At 41.2% G+C, this 24,163-nt stretch overlaps 1 protein-coding gene across 2 annotated transcripts in view; it reads right to left on the minus strand.

The window, feature by feature from the left end:
• Window positions 1-24,163, minus strand: part of PTPRG (protein tyrosine phosphatase receptor type G) — a 387,800-nt gene that overhangs the window by 90,365 nt on the left and 273,272 nt on the right. For both annotated transcript variants that reach the window (XM_064723724.1, XM_064723725.1), the window contains 3 exons: window positions 16,189-16,255; window positions 4,853-5,010; window positions 504-696 (listed from right to left, as the gene is read on the minus strand). In XM_064723724.1, the coding sequence (XP_064579794.1) occupies window positions 504-696; window positions 4,853-5,010; window positions 16,189-16,255 (418 nt within the window). The remainder of the gene's footprint in view (window positions 1-503; window positions 697-4,852; window positions 5,011-16,188; window positions 16,256-24,163) is intronic.

Here is a 24,163-nt window from a genome sequence, read left to right on the forward strand (position 1 = left end):
CCTCCTGTCACCATTACCAACAGAGTGATACAAACGCTGAATTAAAAGGTTGGCAGTTTTTCAGAAGTCTTGTTACTGGAGAAATGAATCCCATAACCACATCTGGACACTTTATTTCCATTCAAACACCCAATACCTCAGTGCTAATGGGGCTGAAATTTTTCCTCTGACCTTGGCTCTTTGGTTTTCCCTTTTTGTCTGGTATCTCCACGGCCCTACAGCCAGCTGGCAGAACCAGGGACATTGCCAGTTTGAGATTCATATTTTGTGGCTCTGAGACCCACATATTGCATTGTCATGGCACCTTGTGACAGTGAGTTGTACAGGGATCTGCAGCATAAGCAGAATTAGTTAATTTATTGACACTTACCAACAAGGAATGCCTGCACAACCTGCATTATTTCTTTGGTAGCTCACAGCTGTTCTTAATACCATTTGATAACAAAGTAGACAGAAAAACATTCTCCTATTAGCCAGGTATAAAATTCTAAAGTATAATCTACCTTTGGAAGCTTCTGTACCAAGTGGATTTTCCAACATGTCTGTCATATCTTGGCTCCAAGCATCCTTCACAGCAGACTTGGATACCTTCCTGTTGTTCAGCCTTTGCACTGGTCGGAAGTTATTCCTCAGGTACTCCACAGACTTGACATGGTCCTGCTGCTCAGTGGTGAAGATGGAGTAAAATGCCTCCAGCTGATGGGACCATCATGGCAGGGGAGAGAAGAGATGTTAATTAGAAAAACAATGTGGTGAAATCCGGGTGGCTGATAAGACAGCAAAATGGAAGGAAGTAAAATGTTGATGCCAAGACTGATAAAAGCGCATAGGAAGTCAGACTGCCCACTGAAATTATTGCCAACCACCTTATCTCAGCACAGGGCTTATCCTGCCCAACATGGGAGAAGGCCTTCTAGAACCTGTGGACATCTGTCATTGGCAAAGAAACATTTGCCCTTAAGATCCCTTTTGTGTATGACACAGCCTTGCCAAACCCTCCTCACTGCTGGCACGGCTTTGTTTCACAGTACTGCATCAGAAAGTGCTTCCAGGTCATTCCACACCGAGAGCTTTCTCCTGGATAAGGCAATACCTCCTTATCTCTGAATACCTTACCAAGTTTAGCTGCCAGGCTAAGCTCCACAGACAGTTTGTGCAGCATTTTTAGGCACAGCTAGCATACACTCCTCTGGGAATAAGTTCTTCTGTTGGATTCAGATCTGAGCTATTTATAAGAAAACGTATTAACCTGTAAGAAAGGACTGTAATTGGAAAACTTTTCTGTTGCTTCGTATCTTAGTGTTTCTTAGAAAAAAAAAATTCTAGCAAACTAAGGAGAAAATATTTTCAGCTAATGTTTTTCTCCCAGCTATAAAGGTAGGTACAGCATTTACTGTTACCTTGTTATCATTCAGGACAAAAACTAGAATTAGTTATGTCACTGGGAAAGACTGAGCAAGACAGAGCAGAGAAGGAATCAATTCTGATATTGTTGGCATCACATCAGTTACACATATAGATAGTATGGATTTTGGGAGCACAGAATCTGGGCCAGGAATTCAAAAAGGGACTTGAGTAACACTCATAGCTTAATGACAGCTTCATCACTGAAACTCACACACTTTTCATTAAGTGTGTCTGCTCTAAAAACTCTGGAGAAGCATGTGAGCCCCAAATCTTAAAACTGGAATAATTATCATGGCAGCCTCAGTTGATAAAGCTGATAAAAATAATCAAAGAAGCAACAGAGCAGTTGAGCATCACCCACTGACTCATGAGGCACCCACTACCATTCTTTAATTTCCTCTCAAATCAGTAATCTGAGCCTCCTTCAGCAGAGAGACAGCAGGGGATGAGCAGGGAGGGGTGACCACCAGTGACCAGCTCCCATCACAGGCAGGGAGCCCAGGTGCCACCACCAGAGCTCAGGTGCTGCTTCCAGGCTTGCAGGTGTGGATGCTGGGATTTGAATTTTCCTTTTTTTTCCTCCTGTATTTCATGTGAATGCCTTATTCGGAGGTTCTCAACACAATTCTGTTTCTGATTCTTTCAAAGAAACATCTTGAAAAATTTCAAAAACCATTTCCTAATTATTAGCAGGACCCCCTCAAAAGCATAGGAGGATGGATTAAAAAAGGGGTGAAAGCACAGACTTACACTTTTGTCTTTAAAAAAACCCCACAACAGATGATCCTGCTACACCCTTCTATAAAAGCACAGATCAAAACTCTTGTGTTTATTTACATACCTTTTGCACTTGATGCACTGGAGGCAGTTTTGATGAAGTCAGCTAACAGGGCTTAAGGTGACTTTATAAAAGCTCAAGAACTTGGGTTGTAACTCCTGTTCTGAAGTCAAGTCTCTAGGCTTAGACATCTGTGACATTAATTGAATTTTTAAACTTTCAGAGAGAACTTTTAAAATATTTTCTTCTGCCATGCTACCTTAGGGAGGTATAATTGCATTTTAACAACTGCCAATTCAAACATGATTTTTAACCTTCCACTTTTTATGTGTTGAAGTATATATAAGCCATTTCAACATCACTTTCACTATAAAAATATTATCTACGACAAATGAGAAATTAATTTATCTATAGCTGCCAGGAAAAAAATAATATTCTAAGATCTGCAGTCAAGGAGCTACATTCATGCTCTTCAAGGAGTACAAGAGCTCCTGTTCAGAAGAAGAAATTAAAAGCTCTTGTAAGACTATTGTAGATACAGGGAAACCTGATCTAAAACTCTGAGTCATGCAATTACAAACCATTAAAGCCTGATGTGTAGTTTTCTAAGGGTTGGATATACAAATGGCAATTAAAAATACTGAAACTGTTGTGAGCACAATGAGCTACTCTGAGGTATGCATTACGAGAGATAATGCCATGCTCTGGGTCATTGAATGCACTTAGCTTTACAATGCAGCCACAGGGCGACACAGCTTGTCCTGGTTTGTTGTCTAATTATCAGGGAAGATGATGATGATGGAGGACTGCAAATAAAATAGAGAAGCCTCCACAAATGGACCACTTCACTACTGTCCTTTTTCCAGCAAGGTATTTTGCACAAAAGCACGAATTTAATTGGAACAGCAACAAAGCTTAAACAGTATCACTGTCATCCCCAGGGATTACAGGCTGCTTCATGGGGTTTGTGATAAAGAAGGTTAAACTCTGGCAATGGATTATGTTACACTGTTTCTGTTAGAGGAACAAATAATAATCATAGCAGTGGCAGGGTGGCAGGCTCTTGAAACACCCACATCTAGAGCTACTGGGGAGGGGGGAGTGCTATTATTTATTCCACATGTGTTGTAGTATCAATGAAAGTCTGTCTACACACAGAATTCCCAGCCCTTCAACCACATGCACATGCACAGAGCAGCACAATGCCAAATTTTAAAGGCCTGCTTTGGAACAGTTACTTCTGTACAGCACAGGAAAGGAGCAGTGCCAGGAAAAAGTACCTTTATACCGACAGCTGAAATGGATATTTTCCATTTTATTCGCATTTGTTAAAAAAGAAAAAAGAAGTCGTGACCCACCTGATGTGCACACAGGGTATAAAACTGAGCATGGGCCAGACATTGCAGCCACCAAACAATAAACAGTAAACTTATTGATGTAGTGAAAAGCTACAAGGGATTGCAAGTATCCTGCAGTCAAGGACAGAATTCAAAATGATCTCGACAATCAGAGAAATAGCCTAAAAAAACAAGGGGTCTGATTCAAACAGGACCATGTGCAGAGTCCCAGGCTCCAGTCAGAACTGGGGGCTGCCTGGGGGCACAGTGCGCTCAGCACTGCCACAGAGCTCCAGGGAAAGCCTCCAGCAAAAGGGTTCCTGCTGACCAGGAGCCGAACACGGGCAGCACCATCACACTTCTGTGAAACAGCAAAATAACACCAGGATGGGAGGCTGAGACATGAATCCTGACGTGGCCCTCAGCCTCTGGAGGGCCTCAGCTGAAGCACTGCAAGTGATTTTGAACACAGACTGCCAAAAAAAGATGAAAGAATCTATGGGAGATTCTTGCATTGAGAAACAGGAAAAAAAGCCTGGAGCAGGGGTATGGCAAGTGCCTTCTGTACTTCTGAAACCTTTGAGCACAACATCTGTCACTCAGGATCACCCACTGAAATGTTCATGTGCACATCACAGAATTAGTAATGCAAAAACATTTTTTTCAGTGGATTATAACAGAGGAGTAAGAGGCACGTCTAAATCCAGCAGGTTGGCTTTCTAAAGACCACACTCTGACAATGTCAAAATACACTGAACTGTCAAACATTTGGCTTCATCTAGACATTGCCTTATCAGAACAATTCTTCAAACTCCAGACATTGTGTCTATTTACATTAAAAGCTGCTTTGTGCTAATTTTAAAGATTTGTGCACCAGCTAGCTGAGCACATAATGGCAGCTTTACTGTGTTATAAAAACAGTTAAGCATGGAGAATTAATGGAAAGATGTCTTTTCTAATGTAATTAGTTCAAATTACTAAATCTGAGCAGAACTGAAATCACTCACTTTACTTTGAAAAGAAAGTTTCAATTAAAAAGAATAAAAGGGAACTCTATGTAACTATTTACACCATAGCTTAATTTAATCTTAACAAAAACAATATGAAATAAATCACTGAAAGGAAGCTGGGTTTCATGTTGTACTGTCTTCTCAAGACTGATGGCTCCTGTTCAGAAACAATATTACTTTAGAGAATAAAAAAATCACCAACACTTCCTTTTTTGTCAACAGAAACATTTGTGTTCTCCAAATTAAACTGGCTGGTTCTGAAAACACTGTCTTAAGGAGGGCAAATGAAGGGGTGGGCTTCACTGACCAAACAAACACACCTGGTGGTAAGAAATGGGCACAGGCTTCCTAAACACGATCCACTCCACGATCTCGCTGCAGGGAGGAGTAGTCAGGGACCCTGTGTAGCGGTAGTAGCTCCCCAGAGATGTTGGCAGAAGTTCCCTCAGCACAAAGGGATCCAGAAAGGTCTCCTTCTCTGCAGGGAAGATTGACAAGCAGGATTACACTTTTTTTTAATGTGTCTTTAAAACAGACATCACATCGCTAGGCAGCCTAACAAGGTGTAATGGCAACAACATATTTTATCATATATGTAATGAAAAATGGAAACCCTCTGTAAGAGCTGACGTGCGGTTTATTAAAAGAGCAGCCAAAATGTTAGTCAGCCCCATCCCAATCACACACCTCCTAAACTGAATGTGTGCAGGTGTGAAGTGCACTTGCTACCCCACAGGTTTATGTCAGTACAGATATAACACTGTAGTCAGTGGTTCCAGCACTCAGTGGCTCTCCACCCTGATGGCAGCAGGACAGGACCCAGCGGGACACAGCCAGGTCCTGTTTGCTGCTGCCTGACCAGAGCACACCAGGCAGTGCATCTGTCCCATCTCTGCCAGCAGCAGAAAGGGATGCAGGAGCAGAGTCAAACCCTCAGTGGATTGCTCAGATGGAGGAGGCAGAGCCATGCTGCTCAGCCAAACTTCTCTGGGAGCTGCCAGGCGGCTGGGCTGGGGAGCAGGGACACAGGACACTGCTGAAGCTCAACGTGGTGCTCAAAGCAACATCCAAGCAGTGCTTGCTCAGGCCTGCCTGCACCCACCAACGCTGGCACTGCCAGGGTGCTGCCAGACACAGCCAGCACTGCACCACAAACAGGTCTCACAGGCAGAACTGCTGCCCCTTCTCCCAAATCCAAGAAAGAGATTCCCAGGGTCCAACAGTCTGGGGACAAACCTTTTTTTCTCTGAGAATCTCCTTGGACACCCTGAAATGCAGACCTAAGCACTGGAAGCATTCACCAGCAAGCAACAGTGACAAGCTAGTAATATTTAACACCAGTGAAGAAAAAGAAACAAACAAAAGAAGGGAACAGCTGCAGGCAAGGCAATTTCCCTGCCATCCCTGAGCATTTATCCTCTGCAATCCATGTTGACTCAGAGGCTGAAGCGCCCTCTCAGCCTCAGTGCAAAGACTGCACTGCCTCGGGCAGGCTGACATGAGGGGGTCTCCTGGACATCTCTATTCCTTACTTTCAGCATCCTGCATGCCTCAAACAGGAGCCCACACTTGGGCTGAGGGAACTCTTTTTTCTGTCTCACCAGAGCTGCTGAGCAAACCCACCACCACCCCCTCCCGCCCCAACAGAAGGGAGCAGCAGGTGGGCTGGTGATTGACACACACGTCTTCCAAATGGGATGAAGTCTGCAGAATTCACTTCCACAGCATCCCACAGTCTTCTATAAGTCTTGATCAAATCAGGAGTTGCCTAAACCTCTTAGCAGCAGTCTGACAATTGGGGGACTTAACTCCACTGCTGCTGCACGATGCCAATGATACATACACTTCACGCATCTTCTATTTTCTGCACAATATCAACAGGTATGTGATGTTTTCCATAGCTTTTAGCATTCCAAAATATGAGTAATTCTATTAAAGTCAAGGCACTACTGCAAACTCTTGGTGAACAATTCCTTTCCTTCTAATCCAAGTAGATTTTGACCATATGTGCATCTCCAAAAAGGAAATAAACAAACAACAATTCACATTTTCCTCATCATAGCATACCTCTGTGAGAAAAAGTATGCTTAAATAATAAATACTAAAATATATGTGATTGACCAAAGTTCAAAGAGATTCTAATCAAGAAGTCATAATCACAGCAAAAGGTCGCATTTAATTTGATTGGCTCATTTTTATGCAGAAAAACTTGGTTAGAAAAACTAGAAACTCAGGCACAGGACTTGATTTCCAAATGCACTACACAAACTTTGACACTGGATTCCTATTTCAGAGCTGTCTCTCTGTATCAGCACTCAGCATACAGTGGGCCATGATAAATCCCAAAGAGTGTCTGAATACATCCCCTGCACTAACATCCAGTGACTGCACATGAAAGAGCTGGGAGGAAGAGGCACATTTTAAAGTGTTTCCCTCTCAAATTAAAAAAAAAAAAAAAGTTGCAGTTAAAATTAACAATTTAACTATTTCTAACTTTTGTAATCTTTTAATTACAATGATGGAATCACTTAAGATGCTGGATAAAGGCTCTGCAAAACCACAAATATGGTATCCCTTTATCAAAGGATGGCAGGAGAAGGAAGCTCATTTTACACTTTCAAGGATTTTTGTGCCATATGCTGACAATATTATATTTTAATAATTAATTGTTCATCAAAGGAAAAGATGAAGAACAGGGATGCTAAATTCAAAGTTATTCAAATTGCAAAAATGAATAATGCATAACTTTTATATTAAATACACACTGTATTAAGTAGTCTACATTTCATCCAACTCTGTCTTTCATTTTTAAACATTTTGAACTACAATATGAATAATCAAGTAAAGGAAGCTTATTTAGACAGAGAAATACCTTATTTGAATGCAAACTGGAAGTATCCGACTATGATTAATTTTTGGTTATCAATTAGGGAGGGTTTTTTCCTAAGCACTTGGGAAGTCATAGTCAGCTGTGAAAAAGAGTATTTCTCAAGGAAAAAGTAGCTTTGCTAATACACAGTTTAAGTAGGGCAGGGTGTACTCGATCTAATTTTTCATGGCTACAAGCAATGCTCTAAGTTTTCATTAATGAATGCCAAAGATTAAAATTAAAAAATACATATAATTGGATTAAAATGACTACTAAAATAGATGATAATCAATTGATTATGCTTTAAAAATGTAACAATTTTGAAAACATATCATTCTGTTGTATCACTTGCCATCTAGATGCATGGTGCAGAGTTTTAGAAATCAGAGTCACAAAGATCTTCACATGAAGCTTAAAGAAAAAGGGACTTTGAAACTCCAGTGCCTACCTGCCATATCCTTCAAGAGCATATTGAAACAGTAAATGCCATGAAATTAAAGTTCCTAAGACCTTGAGACAGTTTTGAATATGGCATTTTGAAGTCATACCATTTCAAAGACTTCAATGTTAAGTCAGTTATTGTTGTTGGTAAAACTGTAAGGAGAATAATTTCCAGGCTAAGCAAGAGCATTCACTGATTATCATAGAAATATTTATATATATATACATATATACATATACACATGCCTCTGTGTGTATGTATACATAGTTCCTACTAAATGAAAAAGAACAAGGTTGGAAATAATAAAAACCTTTCTTCACTGTCTTTTATTAGCAGCTCCTGTTTCCCATTTACAGTGCCTGGGATGGGCATGAACTGTGTCCAGGAGGCTGGGAACAGACTGAGTGGAGTGAGGAGCTTCTAGGAGGAAAGAAATGGAAAAGGCTGGAAACTGCATGACTGATGAGACAACATTTGCTGACAGGTAACAGGAAATAACTGGCAGACAGAAGCAATAAAAGACAGCAAAGCAAATGTGTTCACCTGCAAACACCTGTGAATCACTGAGATCAATGCTGCAAAACTGACCCATGAGCCACCTACTCACTCTCACATGTAAGCCCTGCAATGCTCTCTGCTGCTCCTTGTCCTCCTCCCATCTGAGCACCCAAATGGAAATATAAACAATCAGGAAAGCAGAGATCCTGACCCTGAAGACAGGCCCTTGAAATACTGAGCATTCCCTTGGGAAAGAACAGTAACCTGCTGCTGCCACCAGTGCTCCCAGGTGATGCAGCAAAGAGGAGTATCCAAAACATCTCCCCACTAATGCAGTTTTACCCACAGGTAACAAACAGCAATGCTATGTTTACAGCACCAATGCTTGGAAAAACATGTTCACTCTAACACCTCAAAGGTAAAAATAGCAAACACCACAGATTCATTGTTGACCATTAAAACAATGAATGTGGCATTTAAAACACTAAGTGTTCCACAATATGAAAGGACAATATTGATTTCAACTCTTACATTCACAAAAAACAATTAACTGAGCCAGCTGGTAACATATTTGACCTTCTGATACACCATTCACATCTGCCTCTTGGCCTCTGTCTCACAACAGCAACGTGAAAAGTCACACCCAGCATATTCTTTGTTTGGGCTGAGAAATCTCCCCAGCATTTTGCATGGGACAAAGCCAATTTCTGCACAACCTGACCCAAAGGCAGAGCAACTGCAGACATGCTTTAAAAGCCTGACCTATTTACACTCTTTGTCAAGGCATCACCACTAGGTCTGAACTAATACTAAATTGTGCACAATAGTTTACAGAGCAGAGGAAAAAATCAGATCTTAAACCAGATACCAGCAGTGGATCTCCACCAACTACTACAGTTTTCAGAAGCTGATGCCAACAAATATTATTTTGAAAGAGCCATCAATTGAACATTTTGCCTTCGAGGACTGACTTGCTAAAAATACAGTCTGTAAACCAGTGGAAAAAGATAGACCTGAATTTTAACCAAATCACTAGAGTAAGAGGCTTCTTGAGATATGCAGGTAAACAGCACACAACTATCTGTGATCAAAACTCTTTTAAATCTAACAGGAACTTGGATTGGACATCACAAGAAAATAGCTATATGCCAAGTCCATTTATATCTCATGGAATGCTTTGGGACTTTCATCATGATTTTCTGTAAGAAAACAGGAACTTGGCTGCATTGAAAACAATATCTTAAAATGAGCTTATTTCCAAAATTAACGTATGTGCAGTGCCTGATAGGTACCCAGCTACACTTTGAATAACTGAAATCTGCAATACCAATATGAAGAGCTTTGAAAGTCTCCCAAATTTATTAAACAATGTTATTGCCAATTTCATTTTCACAATGAGCCAAGACATTCTAAAGCTTCTGCATTCAAATTTTTTAAAAGCAAACATACACAAATAATCAAAAGGACACCATGTTGCACACCCACTGAGCCAGAACTTCCCAGATAAAGCAGGCAGCAAAGCACAGCCAAGGACCAGACTCGTGGGGGTGATTTTAAAGATGAGATTACAAATGTTATATATTACTTTAACTGAAAGGATCATCAGATGAATGCTTGCTGTGTAAATCCTGCAGGAAGAGCAGTATCTGACAGTTCTCTGTACTCAGGGTAATTCTTGTCATTTATTGTGCAATTATTTTTCTCACTTTTATTTAAATTTTTTTTTTAAAAGAGCCTCTGCTGAGCAATGTAAGGAGCTGTAAGGACACAGCAAGCACAGCATGGCAGGGAGGAGGGGAGTGAGATAATAACACAGTCCTGCAGACTAATTTAATCTGAGACAACCAGTGAGAGGAACAAAAAGCCAGGAGGAAGGAATAAAAAAGGCAAGACTCTTATTCACAAAAAACCATTTCCATGCCACGTGTTGGTCTCAGGCTTAATTTTTGTCATTCCCTTTCTTAAAACAGCTTAGGAGGAAAAGGCTTAGCTGCAGAGAAGAGGTCTTAACTCTTTAAAGAAGGAAAATGTTATTCTGAACCTTTCATGCTTAAGCAGTGCTGATGCAGAGCAGCTGCTGGCATCCCAGACTGGGATGAGACTTCTCCAGGTTTCACAAAACCTGACCTGAGGCACGGGTACATGAGGCTGGACAGGCAAGGAAACTAAGAAATACAGAATAAGCACCAGCCATAAGAGGAAAAAGAAACTACGACAAAGTTTAGAGAAGAGGAGGATGCCTGGCAAAAGCTGGACCCTGGCAGAGGCTGAAGTGAAGCAGAAGTGCCCAGAGGAGCATGGATTGTTCACATCTGCTCATGCAGAGCCAGAGCAAAACCACATGTTCTCAGACTTCTCCATCCCTCATTTCTCACTGGATAGCCCCAAAACCCACCAGCACAGCACTCAAATCCTACTCCCTGCAGATGATTTATTCACATTCAGCATCAGCTTTAATTCCTAACTTTTACAACTGCAATCTATTTTGTTAGTTTGAGTTAGTTTTTCTGTGCAATTATTAATTCTCTGTCAGCTTGCTGGTCTTTACTCAGCCATGACCAGCATTGCTTTCTGCAGAGCAGACAGGTGAAGGACCAGAGATTTCCAACACTTCCACCATTTATTCCTTTAAATGATACAGACCCCTGCAGCTATGCACAGAGCTGCCCTATATAAAGGTGTGAACTTATCACCTCTGCTCTCATCTTCATTTCCCACCTCCCTCCTCCTCCCCTTTGCTCCACAGCAATCGTGTCCTGGCCCCTTTCACAGGGCTACTCTGACTGTGAACACAAGAACAGATCAGAAAACAAAAGAATATATCCAGCTCATCCCTGAGGAAAAAGAAATGCTCCTCCACGTTTCCTTCTCAGTTTAACGTACACTGTTGCTCTCCCTTTGATGGTCTTTCCTTGTTCCAAATTGAGCTGCTGCTTCCTTCAAAGTTTTCCTTTCAAAGATGAGGTCCCACGGTATCACATCTCACCTTCACCCCTCTCCCCCACCCTTCTCTACAACCCCATGATATTTGGTGTAGAAGGCAAACAGCTTGTCAGGCGGTGTTATGGTTGAAGTTCAAAACAAAAGGAAAAACGTGTCATGGTGCTAATGGTGTTTTTTTGTTATTATGCATTCTGGTGTGATAGATCCACAGGGTAACTAACACTGTCTAGATTGCTTCTTTTTTAACAGGTTATTTTATTTTAACTTTATTTTAACAGGTTATTCACTGATTTTTCACCTAGGACAACTGGAGAGATGTGCAACATATTTATTCTCTATCCTCTTTAATTATTAAAGCAGTTGTTTCCACTGTATTTTGGTAAGTTCTCCCCAGCAAGACCAAAAATTTTAGTAATCCCTTGCCTGACCATTTCTGGCCCATCTCAAGGGAGATCCAAGGCTTTACTCTGCTCCATGCTGGGTTCCAGTTACAGCTTTTTAAGATTTTTTCCAACCTTCTTTTTAAATAAACCGAGGTTCCTCTCCTCCCCTCACCCCACCTCATGTTCACAAACAAGCAACAGATGCCATTGATTCACTTTGTACCTAAGCTTTTGATCTGGAAGCACTTTGATATTCAGAGCTCACTTTTGACAAGGAAGGTAATAAGAGCCCCATTTTTGTGACATTGAGCCTTTTCTGCTGTGATAATTTATTTGTGCTCTAATAATAATTTTCTGCTGATCAGTGTAGATTCTTGACGACAGCCTCAGAGAACAGGACAGAGTGACAAAAACATGGTTTCCATCACCCTGAAATCTTTTCCACGGGCCTGGCGTTGTGTGGGCTGCTGTCCCCTCTGACAACACTTGGCCTGCACAGTAAAACAGGATTGTGGTCCTGTGCAGAGCAGCATGCCAGGCTGGAAAAACGTGAATGTCACACAGCCTCCAGCATTGGGTGCCACCCCAGGACTGATATCAGGGAAGAAGACCCATTTTAATGCCTTCCAGGCACTGGTAAAAACAAGGAAAAGGCTTCTCTAAGAGGCTTACACACAAAACAGTACCAAAAAGGGCAAATCAAAGACAGCAAAGGTGGGAAAAGCAATGTTTCTGTGCAATAGCTCCATCCTGCCAGGTGCTCCTCAGAGACCTCACTGGAATGTGTGGCAGGCAAAAGCTTTCATAGCCATTTTAATGCAAATCAACTGTATAACACATAACCTGGTATTTCAGTCCCTATGCCCACAAGGGCACAATCATTCTCTCTGGGGCCTCAGCAGCCTCCTCAGCCCTTGCACAAGAGCAGCTCCTTCCTGCCCTGCAATCCTCAGCATCACAAAGAAGGATGAGGAGTAGAGAGGGGCTCAGGACAGGGCACCCAGCTGAGCACCTGGGCAGCAAAATGGGCAGAGGAGTCAGATGTGCAGCACCAAGACTGCTCCATGTGTGCAGCAAACAGAACCAGGCAGCAGTGGCTTTTTAACCTATGATCCAACTTCAACATGAACAACCTGCATCACCCGTCCTGTCAGCACCAGCACTGCTGAAGACCCTTCCCACAAGCTTTCATGATGAGATGAGCATTCGCAGAGGAGCTAAAAAAGACCCCCAGCATTCAGGGCTGAAAGAGCAAGTCAGCCCCAGAAAACCCAAAGCCCACCTGCTCGTACCCCATCCCCTCCCCAGGGAGGGCTGCCCACTCCCAGCTGTCACTCCTGGCTGGGCTCCGTGGCTCCCCCGAGCCCTGGGGCAGTGAGAAGAGCAGGCACCTGGCTGGCAGGAGGTGTGACAAATCCTTGGCAGAGCACAAACCCAAAAGCAACTTCAAAATCAGCAACAAGCATTTGACAGCTCCTGTAAGAGCCTTCTCAGTGATCCTGGGCTGCTCTTGGAGGGCAGATGCAGGAGCTGGGGAGAGGTGTGGGAACAACCTGTTCAGCAGCAAGAACATGGGGCAGACCCCAAAGCATTATCATAGATCCAGACATCGTCTGGCAGTTTGGTACACCATGATTTCCCCTCCAGTTAAGAAACTTTATATGGTTGCTCATGTAAAATTAAGTTTAATGTCACCATTAAGATTCTACAAAATTATGCCTGGAGATGAGGAAACAAAATCAACTAAGTAGCAACTAAGCCTGTATTGATTTTTATGTGTATGTTTCTCTATCATTGTTACTAAGCTGGTGACACTGTGAAGGGCACAATTATTTATGTTCCATCAAATTAGTAAGTAATTCAAATCCCTGATGAAATATCAAGCAAAAATTGCTTTCACTTCTACAGAAAGTACTTATGACTTTGGAAATGTCTGCATACCCCTGGAAGGGCAATGCAAGAATACAAGAACTTGCAAAAGAAAGGAAAAAGGATACAATAAAATTTTAAAAACCCCATCTCATCATCTATGAGTATCATCTGTGTATCCACCTGAGTGTTACCAGATCTGTCACTGCTGTGGGGACAGTGTGGGAGCTCTGCACAGAGTGGAGTCCCCAAAAAGGGCCAGGCCTTCTAGTAAATGACAAAATGAGGATGATGAGGGTTTGTGTGGATGTGCCATTCCCATGCTGAGAACTGAATGAGTGTGCAGCACAGCCCAGGAAACATGCTCTGCCAGATGGAGGGAGAGGGACAAGAAAACCTCAACGTTTGTAAATATTCTTAATTTTACATTATATGTATGTGCCTCTGTATTGTGACAACCACCTAAAACCAACATGGTGATGGAAATGTTATAAAATGCAAAAAACCGTAAGGTTTCAATTTTGCCTTCTTTTGTTGGATTCCTGCTTGATCCAACCACTCTATTCAAAAGCCACAAGAGTTTTTCACTGTGTTTCAGCCAAAAAGTCCTTGTTGCCTTAGGGTCTCAGTTGAATGCAAGGCAAATGGAAAGCAGGAAGAAGCTTTTCAGATAAATTCATAAAACTGTGCTCATGTAAGATGTAAGCAAACCACATCAAGAAAAGAAATGTAAGAATCTGGAATAAACCCCTCACATCTTTACTATTATTCTAAATAATAACATTAAAAGAGAGATAATATGAGAATTCTTCACTGAAGTGTTCTATCAATATTTAAGTTAAAGAGAATGATCTCTTTCAACAACTGCTTTGCAGGAGGAAATTCCTTTACTGTAACCACCAAAAGAACCTTAGAAAAGGCCTTTAATCAGAGCCTTTGAAACAGGAAGGAAAGCATGATTTTCCTCTTTTTCTTCCTTAATGTTTTGAAAAGGAAACAAGCTATTGAAATATATCAAGTGATTTCCTTTACTTGAAACACTAGCAGACTTCTGTGCATTGTGTGCAAAACAAAAATAAACCTCTTTTATCCACCCAGATTTTGCTGTGGGTAAGACAGAGAGGGACTGATCATTGTGTGGCCAGGGAATCACAGCCTGGGGACGAGTCACATCCTACCCATACAATTAATTCTGGGCATGGAAGAATCCTCTAAGGAGACCCTGGTGTGATTATCCATGAGTGGCTGTTCTGTCTGTGAGGAGCAAGACAGGGAGCAGAAAAACCTGATGAGGTGGCCAAAGCACTGCGTGCTTGCAGGGGGTTGGAGTCTTGCAATAGAAAGCAGGTAAAGAAAAAACTAAAAAGAGATCCCAGTCCAGTTAAATGGCAGCTTGGCTGCAGTGTCAAATTACAGAGACATTGAAAAAAGCCTTGCAGCCTAACACATCCCAGCTTTGCTTTTGCTGGCCTGTTTTGTTATCCAGCAGGAGCAAAGTAATAACTTCTATTTTTGTGCAAAACCACACCAGTTTTTCAGCTCAGTGTGTTGTTTTATTTCACAGCAGAACACTGCAATTTATAAGCAGCAAAACCTAAGGAAAATTCTCTAAATGAAGGACTTTATGGCGTGTTATCTTTTAACCCGTTTTTCACTGTGTTTGGATTTATTTGCCTTCCCAGTTGCAAAGTTAAATGATTCTGAAAGGAGAACAATTAATCCAAGATCCTATTTGTTTTAATCTAACACTGTCAACTAGTTTTAGGTTTGCAGTCAAGAGAAAAAAAATGTCTGTTAAGCTCTACAGCACTACCTAATGTCTAAAGACAATCCTCAGAAAAGGTACAAAGATGTTTTATCACAGCACTATAGATGGAACAGAGATTTATTATTGTACTGAGCACCATTCCACCAGATGCCTTTTGAATTACAATGAGATTATTAAAACTTTACAAATCATTATTTTAAAACCTGACAAGAGTACTTTGGGAACCGGAGCATCTTGATGTCATTGCTGATGATGCATGACCTGTGGTAAGGCTTCAGGAAAATTCCCAAGTAAAAAATTGGTTATAAAAGTATAAAATATATTAATATTTATTTTAGTACCTGCTATAAGTTCAAGGATAATAGGTATATGCATCAGAACAGCCGAATGGTCGTATTTATGCCAGCATTAGAAAGATGTTCATCTGCTGCAAAGTTTAATTAATTTTCATAGATAGTTAATTTTCTGTTTCATTATCAGTTCCCTAAATTTGAAAGACAAATAATTTATTTACAAATAGGAACTTCAGAGAGGTGTATTTTTAGAGCAAACAGAAGATAAATAACAGAGTGAAGCATCCAGGCTGCCTTCGAAGTTCTAATATGAATGATAGATTGCAGCAGGTTGTGATTGATAACTTATGCATTCTGGAGCACTGACTGAAAAGAAACAAATTGTTTACTGTTCACCCCAAACCATTCTCAGGTAACAAATGACTCTGATCTTTACCTATCAAATAATGCCTGTGATGCCCTTAAACATCAGTGAATGAGGAATGTGTGGGCTCACTGTGTCCTTCCAGGGGTGACCTGATGATCCCTTAAGGACAATATTTCTGCCCCTCTCCCCTTCCCAACAAGTAGAAAGTTTAAGCAGCTACTTACCATGATGTACAACGCCCTTCAACCCATGGATAATGGGATCCAGTGCTGAATTGTCCCTCTGACTGACCTACATGCAAAGGATACAGGATTGGTTACATCTACTCTGGCATTAGGCAGAACAGTTTCAGTTTAATCTTCTAATGAGAGAAAAGAAAAAAAAAAGATGTTACCTAACAAGCTGCTTAGTTCTCACATTTATAATGGATCTTCACCAAATGCCTAAGGTACATGGTGTCACAAAATAAAGTGAGGAAGGTTAAATAAAAACAAAAAGCATCCTCTGCATTCTTTAAAGCATTAACCAATTATCAGCTTTGCAAAGCCTAAAAACACAGAGCTGATTTTTCTCCATCTACTCCTTCTTTCATAGAGAAGAACTGCTGTGATAAACAGAAGTCATCTCAGACCAGTTCATTCCTTACCAGCAAGGCCATAAATCTGGTGCTGCCACTGCAGTCAGGGAAGCTGGATCCCTTTCAGCCCTAATGGAATTTGGCCTTGGCATCTCATTGCTATTCATATTTTTAAATTTATTTAATTTAGTGTCACTTGGACAAAGGAAAGGCAAAAGAGCTCTGTGAGAAGATCTAGAAAAAAACAATCAGTTTTAGACAATGTAATTGCCTGCACTGCTAGACCAAGACCTGGAACATTCCTTCTATCACTCAGAAATTGCCCACGTCCTCCACAACAGTGAGAGCCACCACCAGAGAGAGAAGGGAAAGGCAGCAGGAAGTATTAACCCTGTTGAGGTCCACAACTTCCAAATTAAACCCATCATTTCAGTCACTTACTTGCACACAGACAAGGAATTCACAACCAATAATGCATTTTTTTTTAACCTTTTTCCTCTTCAGAGGTATTGTAGGAATAACTCACAATTTCTGTGAACATCTTCCACTATTTAAGATACTTGCCAATTTACTTTTGGGAGATAAATACTGCCATGTATCTTACTCATGGGGCACATTGTTCCTTCTTCTTCCCCCCCAGCTTCAGAACCTGAACAGTGTTGGTAATTTCTGGATGGACAGCTCCTAATGGGCAACACATCAGATAGAAAAGAGCTGCCCTGTATTTTACTGCCTGCTGATGACCTCAATGCCATGAGGAAAAACAGAGTTTAATCACATTATGGCCGGGTATTAATGTATTTGGAAAGGAGTGGAGACAAAAGAAGAAAACCCTGAAAAAGGACCCTGTGCCCAGCAGGGAGCACACTGATCTATGAAGGGCAGAACCAGCCTGGAGCTGCTCTTAGGAGGAGGACATCATTGACCACAGCACATCCAAAAACTGTGCTGTAAAAATACCACAAATTTTAATAGCCTGACAAGAAAATTGGAATTCACTGCCCAAGTTTCACAAGCACAAGTGCCTCTCATCTTGTCCTTCCTCCCCATAACTAATTAGGATTCTTAGAAACCTCATTATCTTCTCAGCCAACTGCATTGAGATAAACCAAAACAAACCACTTTTCTCTTTCTGTTCATTTGCCCTATGAACTACTCTGCTGTGTTCAGGACACATTCTCACGCACTTCTCTAGAGACAAAATGGTTTGGTGTTGTAAATGGAAATTGAAAATCCTCTCTCATCACAGTACTCCAGAACTTGCAATGATCATCTAGGGCAAGAAATGCAATAAAATTATCAAAGCAGCAAAAGCAGCTTTGAAATATATTCAGCTCAGATGTTACTGGACATAACACCATTACCCTGAAGGCTGCAAGCTCTTTGAAGCATGAACTTTAATATGCCCAAAGGGGTGCTCTGTACACTTTGGATCCAGTATAAATAATAATCACAGGACAGTGGACCAAATTACCCACTTTGTAGGTTCTTTCTGACATCTGACAAATCAAAAAGAAACACTAAAAATACAGAGCCTGTTGTGTGACACATTCCTGCATCTTTTCCATTTATCCAGGTTTCTCTAACCATGGGTACCACTGAAAAAAAAATCATTAAAATGCAGCTAGCATTTAAGGACAAGAACATAAGAAAATATTGCTCTGGACTTAAACAATGTTTTATTTATTGCTGCCTAACTATAAGTGGTAAAGAGTTTTATTCTGTTTACTTTGGTTTTATTTCTGGTGACAGCTGCAATCAGTTTGAAAAAAGCAAACAGACAGAAAGGATCATAAAGGTTAGAACTCTTCCTTTTGGGATTTTGTGTCAAAGTAGATCAATCCTTAACCTCAGCCCTGGCAGCGCCCCTTTAATCTGAGGTGGTGCGGCTGTAAAGATCCAGCCATGCAGCCCCTTTGATAGCACATTCTGCAATGTGCTGTGTTCCTCAGCAGCACAAAACCAACAGGCACAGGATTTCTATGGAGGCTGGAAGGCAAATGCTCCATGCATCTGTAATCTTTTTTCTCCAGGGGTATGGGGAGCAGGATCTCATGTTTCTTTAAAAATCATATTCAAGCAAGTGGCACTTGCAGAGATGTCAGTCCAGACCTGCATGGAATACAGCTTTATTTTCCTTCCAGGTGCTTTCCTTCCTCTTACCTTACGTTCACACACAGTTCTCTCACACCTCAGTACAACTGTTTCAGGATCTTGGCAAGACCATTAGAAAAGTGACCAAAAGGTTTCTCATTTTGTACAAGTCTTCAGACTTCAGAACAAAAGTTTTCTTACATCTTTTTCTTCTTCAAATTCTTAAACAACCAAAAAACCCCACCTTGAATTTCATCTCTCTATTTTTTCTCACTTCTTTGTATCCTTTTTCTGCCTGTGTTCACAGAGAAAATCAGGTTTCTGAAATCCAAAATGTCAAGTTCTATCCTCATTGCTGCACATCTCTGGTTTAAGTGGCCTGCAGCTACCACACTGGTTGAGATCAGAGATTCACCCATACAAGAATCCTGTCTCTGATAACAGCTGATACTTAAAAGAAAAGAAGAAGAAAAGAAAAAAAAGCAGAAAGGAAAAAAATCTCCAGAATAAGAAATGTCCTTTTGACCTGCTTTACGATTCCATGCCATGAAGCTTGAGCTTATATCCTCCTACAAACTGTTTTTACTTCCTTTGTTATATAATATGTGTTCTTCCAGACATGTATTTTTTTTATCTTATGAACATATCCTGAAGGACAACAGCAAGGAATTATTCAGATTGGAATTTCTACATTCCACATTTCTGCTGGTACCTTAGAGAAAGATCACACACCTGTAAGTGGGTCTGGGCACTTTGGCTTCACCCAACACACGCCTGCCTAAGCTGGGCAAGGCTTTTCTTGTGAGTGAAAAGCTGTGAGTTTCTCTCCTACTCCTTCAAGAACTTACCAGAAGAAACACCAAGAATGACAAGGAATTCTAGGCACAAACACAAGCCTACAATGCTGCAGAGTGATATTAACAGACAGATGGAAAAGCATCCTGAAATTGCCCTAAAATACCCACAGTACCACTACTACAAATGTTGCTTCCTGTACAAGATGCTTTTGCTCAAAACTGACTAACACTCTATAGGTCTGCAGTAAACAGATGAAATAATGCTTGTGTGCATCATTTATAATTGAAAAATGCCTGTAATCCTCTTCAGCAGCAATAAATAGGTAACTGTCATGCTAAGCACAATGGAAAAACAAACACAGAGATATCATCAAGCAGCTTCCTGTGCGAACAGAGCTCTTACCATAGGGTAAATATGGGATGAACATGACATGAAGAAGCAAAATCTCTTGTTTATTGTACCCTTTGGGTGATTTCAGTACCTGGTGCACATGCCATTCTGAATAGAAAGAGTGGCTTGATGTTAATGCAATGAACAAGACAAATATTTGCAATATAGCAAAAGGCAAGGCACAAGCAACCCCATTCTGCAGTCCAAATATGTTCTTCACATGAAGGCATGGTGGAAATCTTACTCTAGACAGGTTAGATTTACTTAGAGCTCCTGCATCTGATGCAGGGACTGGGAAATTATTCCTTTTTCAGTGAACAAGGCTGATCAGCCAAGCTCTATTGACAGCACTGTTACCACCTCTCAGCAGCACAATGTGTTGTCCCTGTGCTTCCAAGTGCTGCTGCTACTGCTGTACCCTTGAAGGCAGGCCAGGGAGCTCAGCCCCTTCTCAGGACAACATTAAAACTCCAAAGAGAACAGTTTCAGTGACTGAGCAGAGCAGGAATGTGAGCAGAGGACAGACCTGAGCACCTCAGCTGGGCTCACCATGCTAGTTCAGCCACCAAGCCACAGCCTGTGAAAATAAACTTTACTGGGCAAAGTTCTACCCCTGTGCTGCAGCTGTACTGAGCTCAGCTTGTCCTCATGAGTTAAAAAACACCAACCTGTTCTCATTTTTTATCACTCATTGTAGAGTAGCCAAAGCTCTCTGTTCATCTGATTATTTTATAGGACAAACCCAGAACCTCCTGAAGACCCTGATTTATCAAAACTCAGCAGAATCATAAAGTGTTAAAATTTATGCCACATGCTGTATAATTAAAGTCATATGCTAAAGTCATGTAAGTAATCCATAATCCATGACCTGTCTTTCTGCTGGAAACAGTTCTATAAAGCTGCAAAAAAGATCTCAGGCAAACATACTGATCTTACCATGTTTATTCTAGAAACAGCAACAAATAAAAACAGGGAAACACCCAAACACACACTGAGGCAGTTAGAGAGGCCAAACAGCAACATCAGACCTTAACTCAAAGACCTCTGCCCAAAGCACCAGACACCCTCATTGCCCAAAGCTAAAGGCAGCCTCTCTGAAACCCAGATTATCCTCCCACCAACCAAGGAGGTCTGGGGGGAGCACCACAAGGCTCTCTAATGATCACTGGTACCAGATACCTTGTGAGAAGTAGGTGAATATTAATCATTTGAACGGATCAGGAGTAAGGAATACATTTTCCTTTTAAAAATATGTTGGAAGAAAAGGGTGTGGGGCAAAAAAGAACTGAAGAAAACTCACCTATTTGGGTTGATACAAAATACAAATTTCTCTTTCATTTCCACCTTAAAAAATATCTGGCATTTAGACATTAAACTGTCATAAATTTGCAGCAACTGCTTTCAAGCTCATTAAATGGGCTCACAGACAGCATTGCAAAGCATCTCAAAGTGAAGGAGAATGCCACAGTCGGCTATATTGAAAGGTGAAATGACATGCATTTTGTGCAAGGCAGAGGAAAATGAATGGCAACAATTTTGTGATACAGTACCTGAGCCTTTCCCCTCTGAATAGTGATATAATTTACTTTTCTCTCCCACTGCAACATTTGGCCCTTGACTTGGAAACTAAATCTTCCATCTATCAAGCCTTACCCATCTGCTAAGTAAAATGGCCAAGAAAATCTGCATGCCTTGAATTCGATATAGCCAGCTGCTCCCAGAGTGCTGAGCATTAACATCCAGAGACCATCCTCTCATGCTGCAAAGGACGCTGCCTGCCAAGGATGAATGACTACATACTTAACCGTGGCAGCTGAAGCCACTGACAATGGCTGACACAGAAAGATGCCAATGTGTCAAACTCTACTTTCAATTACAACACTGAAAGTCAGGGGTAATATTCCCCCAACTGTGTGCCTTCAGCTCCCATACAGCCTGCAGTTAAGATATACAAGTCACCAGCCAAAAACCTAAGCTCCAAGCACTCTGTGCAAACAGCTAAGAAGAAAAAGAAAACTATTATGAATTAACTAGGTTGTAGAGATTAAATTGTCCTGTAGGGTTTCAGGACAATCAACATGGTTAAACAATTTATTCTTCTATCAGCTCAGTGATGTTGGACAGATGCCAGTCTCCAATCTCTGTGGGAAAGGACCTGATTTTCAGTTGGTTAGAACAGAAATTAGAAGAATCCCATTTAATGTGAACACTGTGCCACACAATACGTATTTTAACATCACAGCAACAGGATTTAAGGAATCCAAGATAATCACCATCAAAAGAAACATTCTTTTCTCACTAAAGGGAAAGCACTAGGGATATTGCTTTTGAAACTCTTCAAATCCATGTCTTCAGGGCCAAATAATTTCAGGGCCAGCTATCAGCTTGGGCAGCACTACTCCTAATCCTTCTGAACCGTGATGCTTTAACCTGCATCAGTCTGCAGCACTTGGAAGGGATCCTGGCTTTGTGGTCCACACCCTTCTGCCCTGCGCTAACTCCATTGTCCCACCTCTTGCTTCTCTCCCTTTTGAAGTCCACATTGTAAAATCTGATTGTGGATAAATATCTAGTTTCTTAAACATTACTGAATAAAAGGAAGTGAAAGATTTCAGCCGGATCTGGAATGCGGATGAACAGATATGAAAAGTTTACATGTGCTTTGCTTTGAAATAAAGCAGGAAATATTTATCTGGAGCTTTCCAGGAGAGCTGATGGGTGAGAAGGGATACTGGTTGACACAACAGCACACTGAGCTATCTATGAAGCCAAGAAAATGCCTACAGAGCTCCCGACATAATGATAAGCTAGATTTGGTGCTCTAAGTTTTTCACCTTCACAAGCACCAAATGATCCAAGAATGATATATTCCTGCTCCTCCACAGATGATATTTTCTTCCATCTCCCCCATATAAGCTATAATTGCACATCTCCCATATGAGCTGATGCAAAAGGACAAATCTGGCCAAAAGCCTGCAGCCTGACAGAGGTGAGCAGGGAGGCAGAAGGCATTTGCTGTGTAATGAATGGACTGCCCAAAGTAAGTATCCTGCAGAATATATTTGTAAGAGAAAACAAGAAATGGAAACAGCCCCCTTAATACTTCAATTTTCTACTCATGTGTAAAATCAGAGAGAATAACAGGTACCCAGGCAAGATATGACACTGAACCTTAAGGTGGCACATGCACTATTTCACACAGATACTACCAAAACCTTTGATTTTTTTTAAAATGTGCATTAGAGCTGATTTTGTCTTTGCCTATGGCAACTGGTTTCAGGTTTAGGGATTTGAAGGCAAACTCTGTTGAGTTAAATTTGGGTTTTGGCCTTCAGGTGTTAATAATCCTGCTATGAATGAAAATATTCTGAAGTCACAGAGGTGCATATGCTGGAGGAGGGGGTGTTCCTAAATGCCTCATTCACTAAGTTGTTTCAAGAGAAGAGAAAAAAAAAAGTTAATGAGTCTTCCAATGATTATTTTAAATAGAGTAATGGGTGTGCATTGATCCTTCTAGCTAATTCCACTTTGAATAATACATCATTCTGACTGAAAGCTTGCTAGTGATGTATGAACTTTATATTTCACTACAGCATTGGAGGATAGCTACTAGCAGGGTATATTAACTAGCAGTGCCAAAGAGGAAGCTGCACTTTTGCCTTTACTTTTTTGAAGTCCACAATGGTTTTAAGAGCTATTGAACTGACTTTGGGGTCAGGTGTTCTGGCTGTCCCTCATCTTTGGTTGAATGCAATGAAGCTGTTTGCAGCCATTGCTTCTCACAGCCTTTAACTCAGCCCCTGCATCACTTTGTCCCTGCTGCCTCTGCACCTGAGCTGCAGACATTCTGGGCCTAGGATGGGACAAAGCAGGTTATAGATCAGCAACTTCCCCTTTCATTATGTCCAGCAGGGATGCTTGAAAACACAAGGAGCATAAATAGTCACTTTTACACCACAGGTTGGCTGAAATACCAGTGTCACAAAAAGAGCAAAGCACTGGCTACCACAGAAGAACATTGAACAGAATCTGTGCATTGGTGCAACGTCCTGACACAAGAGACTGTCTCAAAAAAAAGAGCAAGACCATGAAACTCAGAGGAAGAGTTAAGTCTGCTTAATAACTCAGTTCAGAGTGCTCTGTGTTTGTGCACACTGAGTTCCTTTGTTAGCAGAGAGGAACATTGATCGTGCATTGTAACCTGCTGGCAGGGGCTGATTGGAGCACCAGGCTGAGGAAAACTCTGCAGCTCCCTCTCCACAGCATTTCCTCCATTCACTATCACAAGATTTGCAACCTGCAGCATGGCAATAAACAACAGACAATGTATTTTCCTTTCT

This window comes from Zonotrichia leucophrys, chromosome 12 (genome assembly GCF_028769735.1).
Source record: "Zonotrichia leucophrys gambelii isolate GWCS_2022_RI chromosome 12, RI_Zleu_2.0, whole genome shotgun sequence".
Taxonomy (NCBI): domain Eukaryota; kingdom Metazoa; phylum Chordata; class Aves; order Passeriformes; family Passerellidae; genus Zonotrichia; species Zonotrichia leucophrys.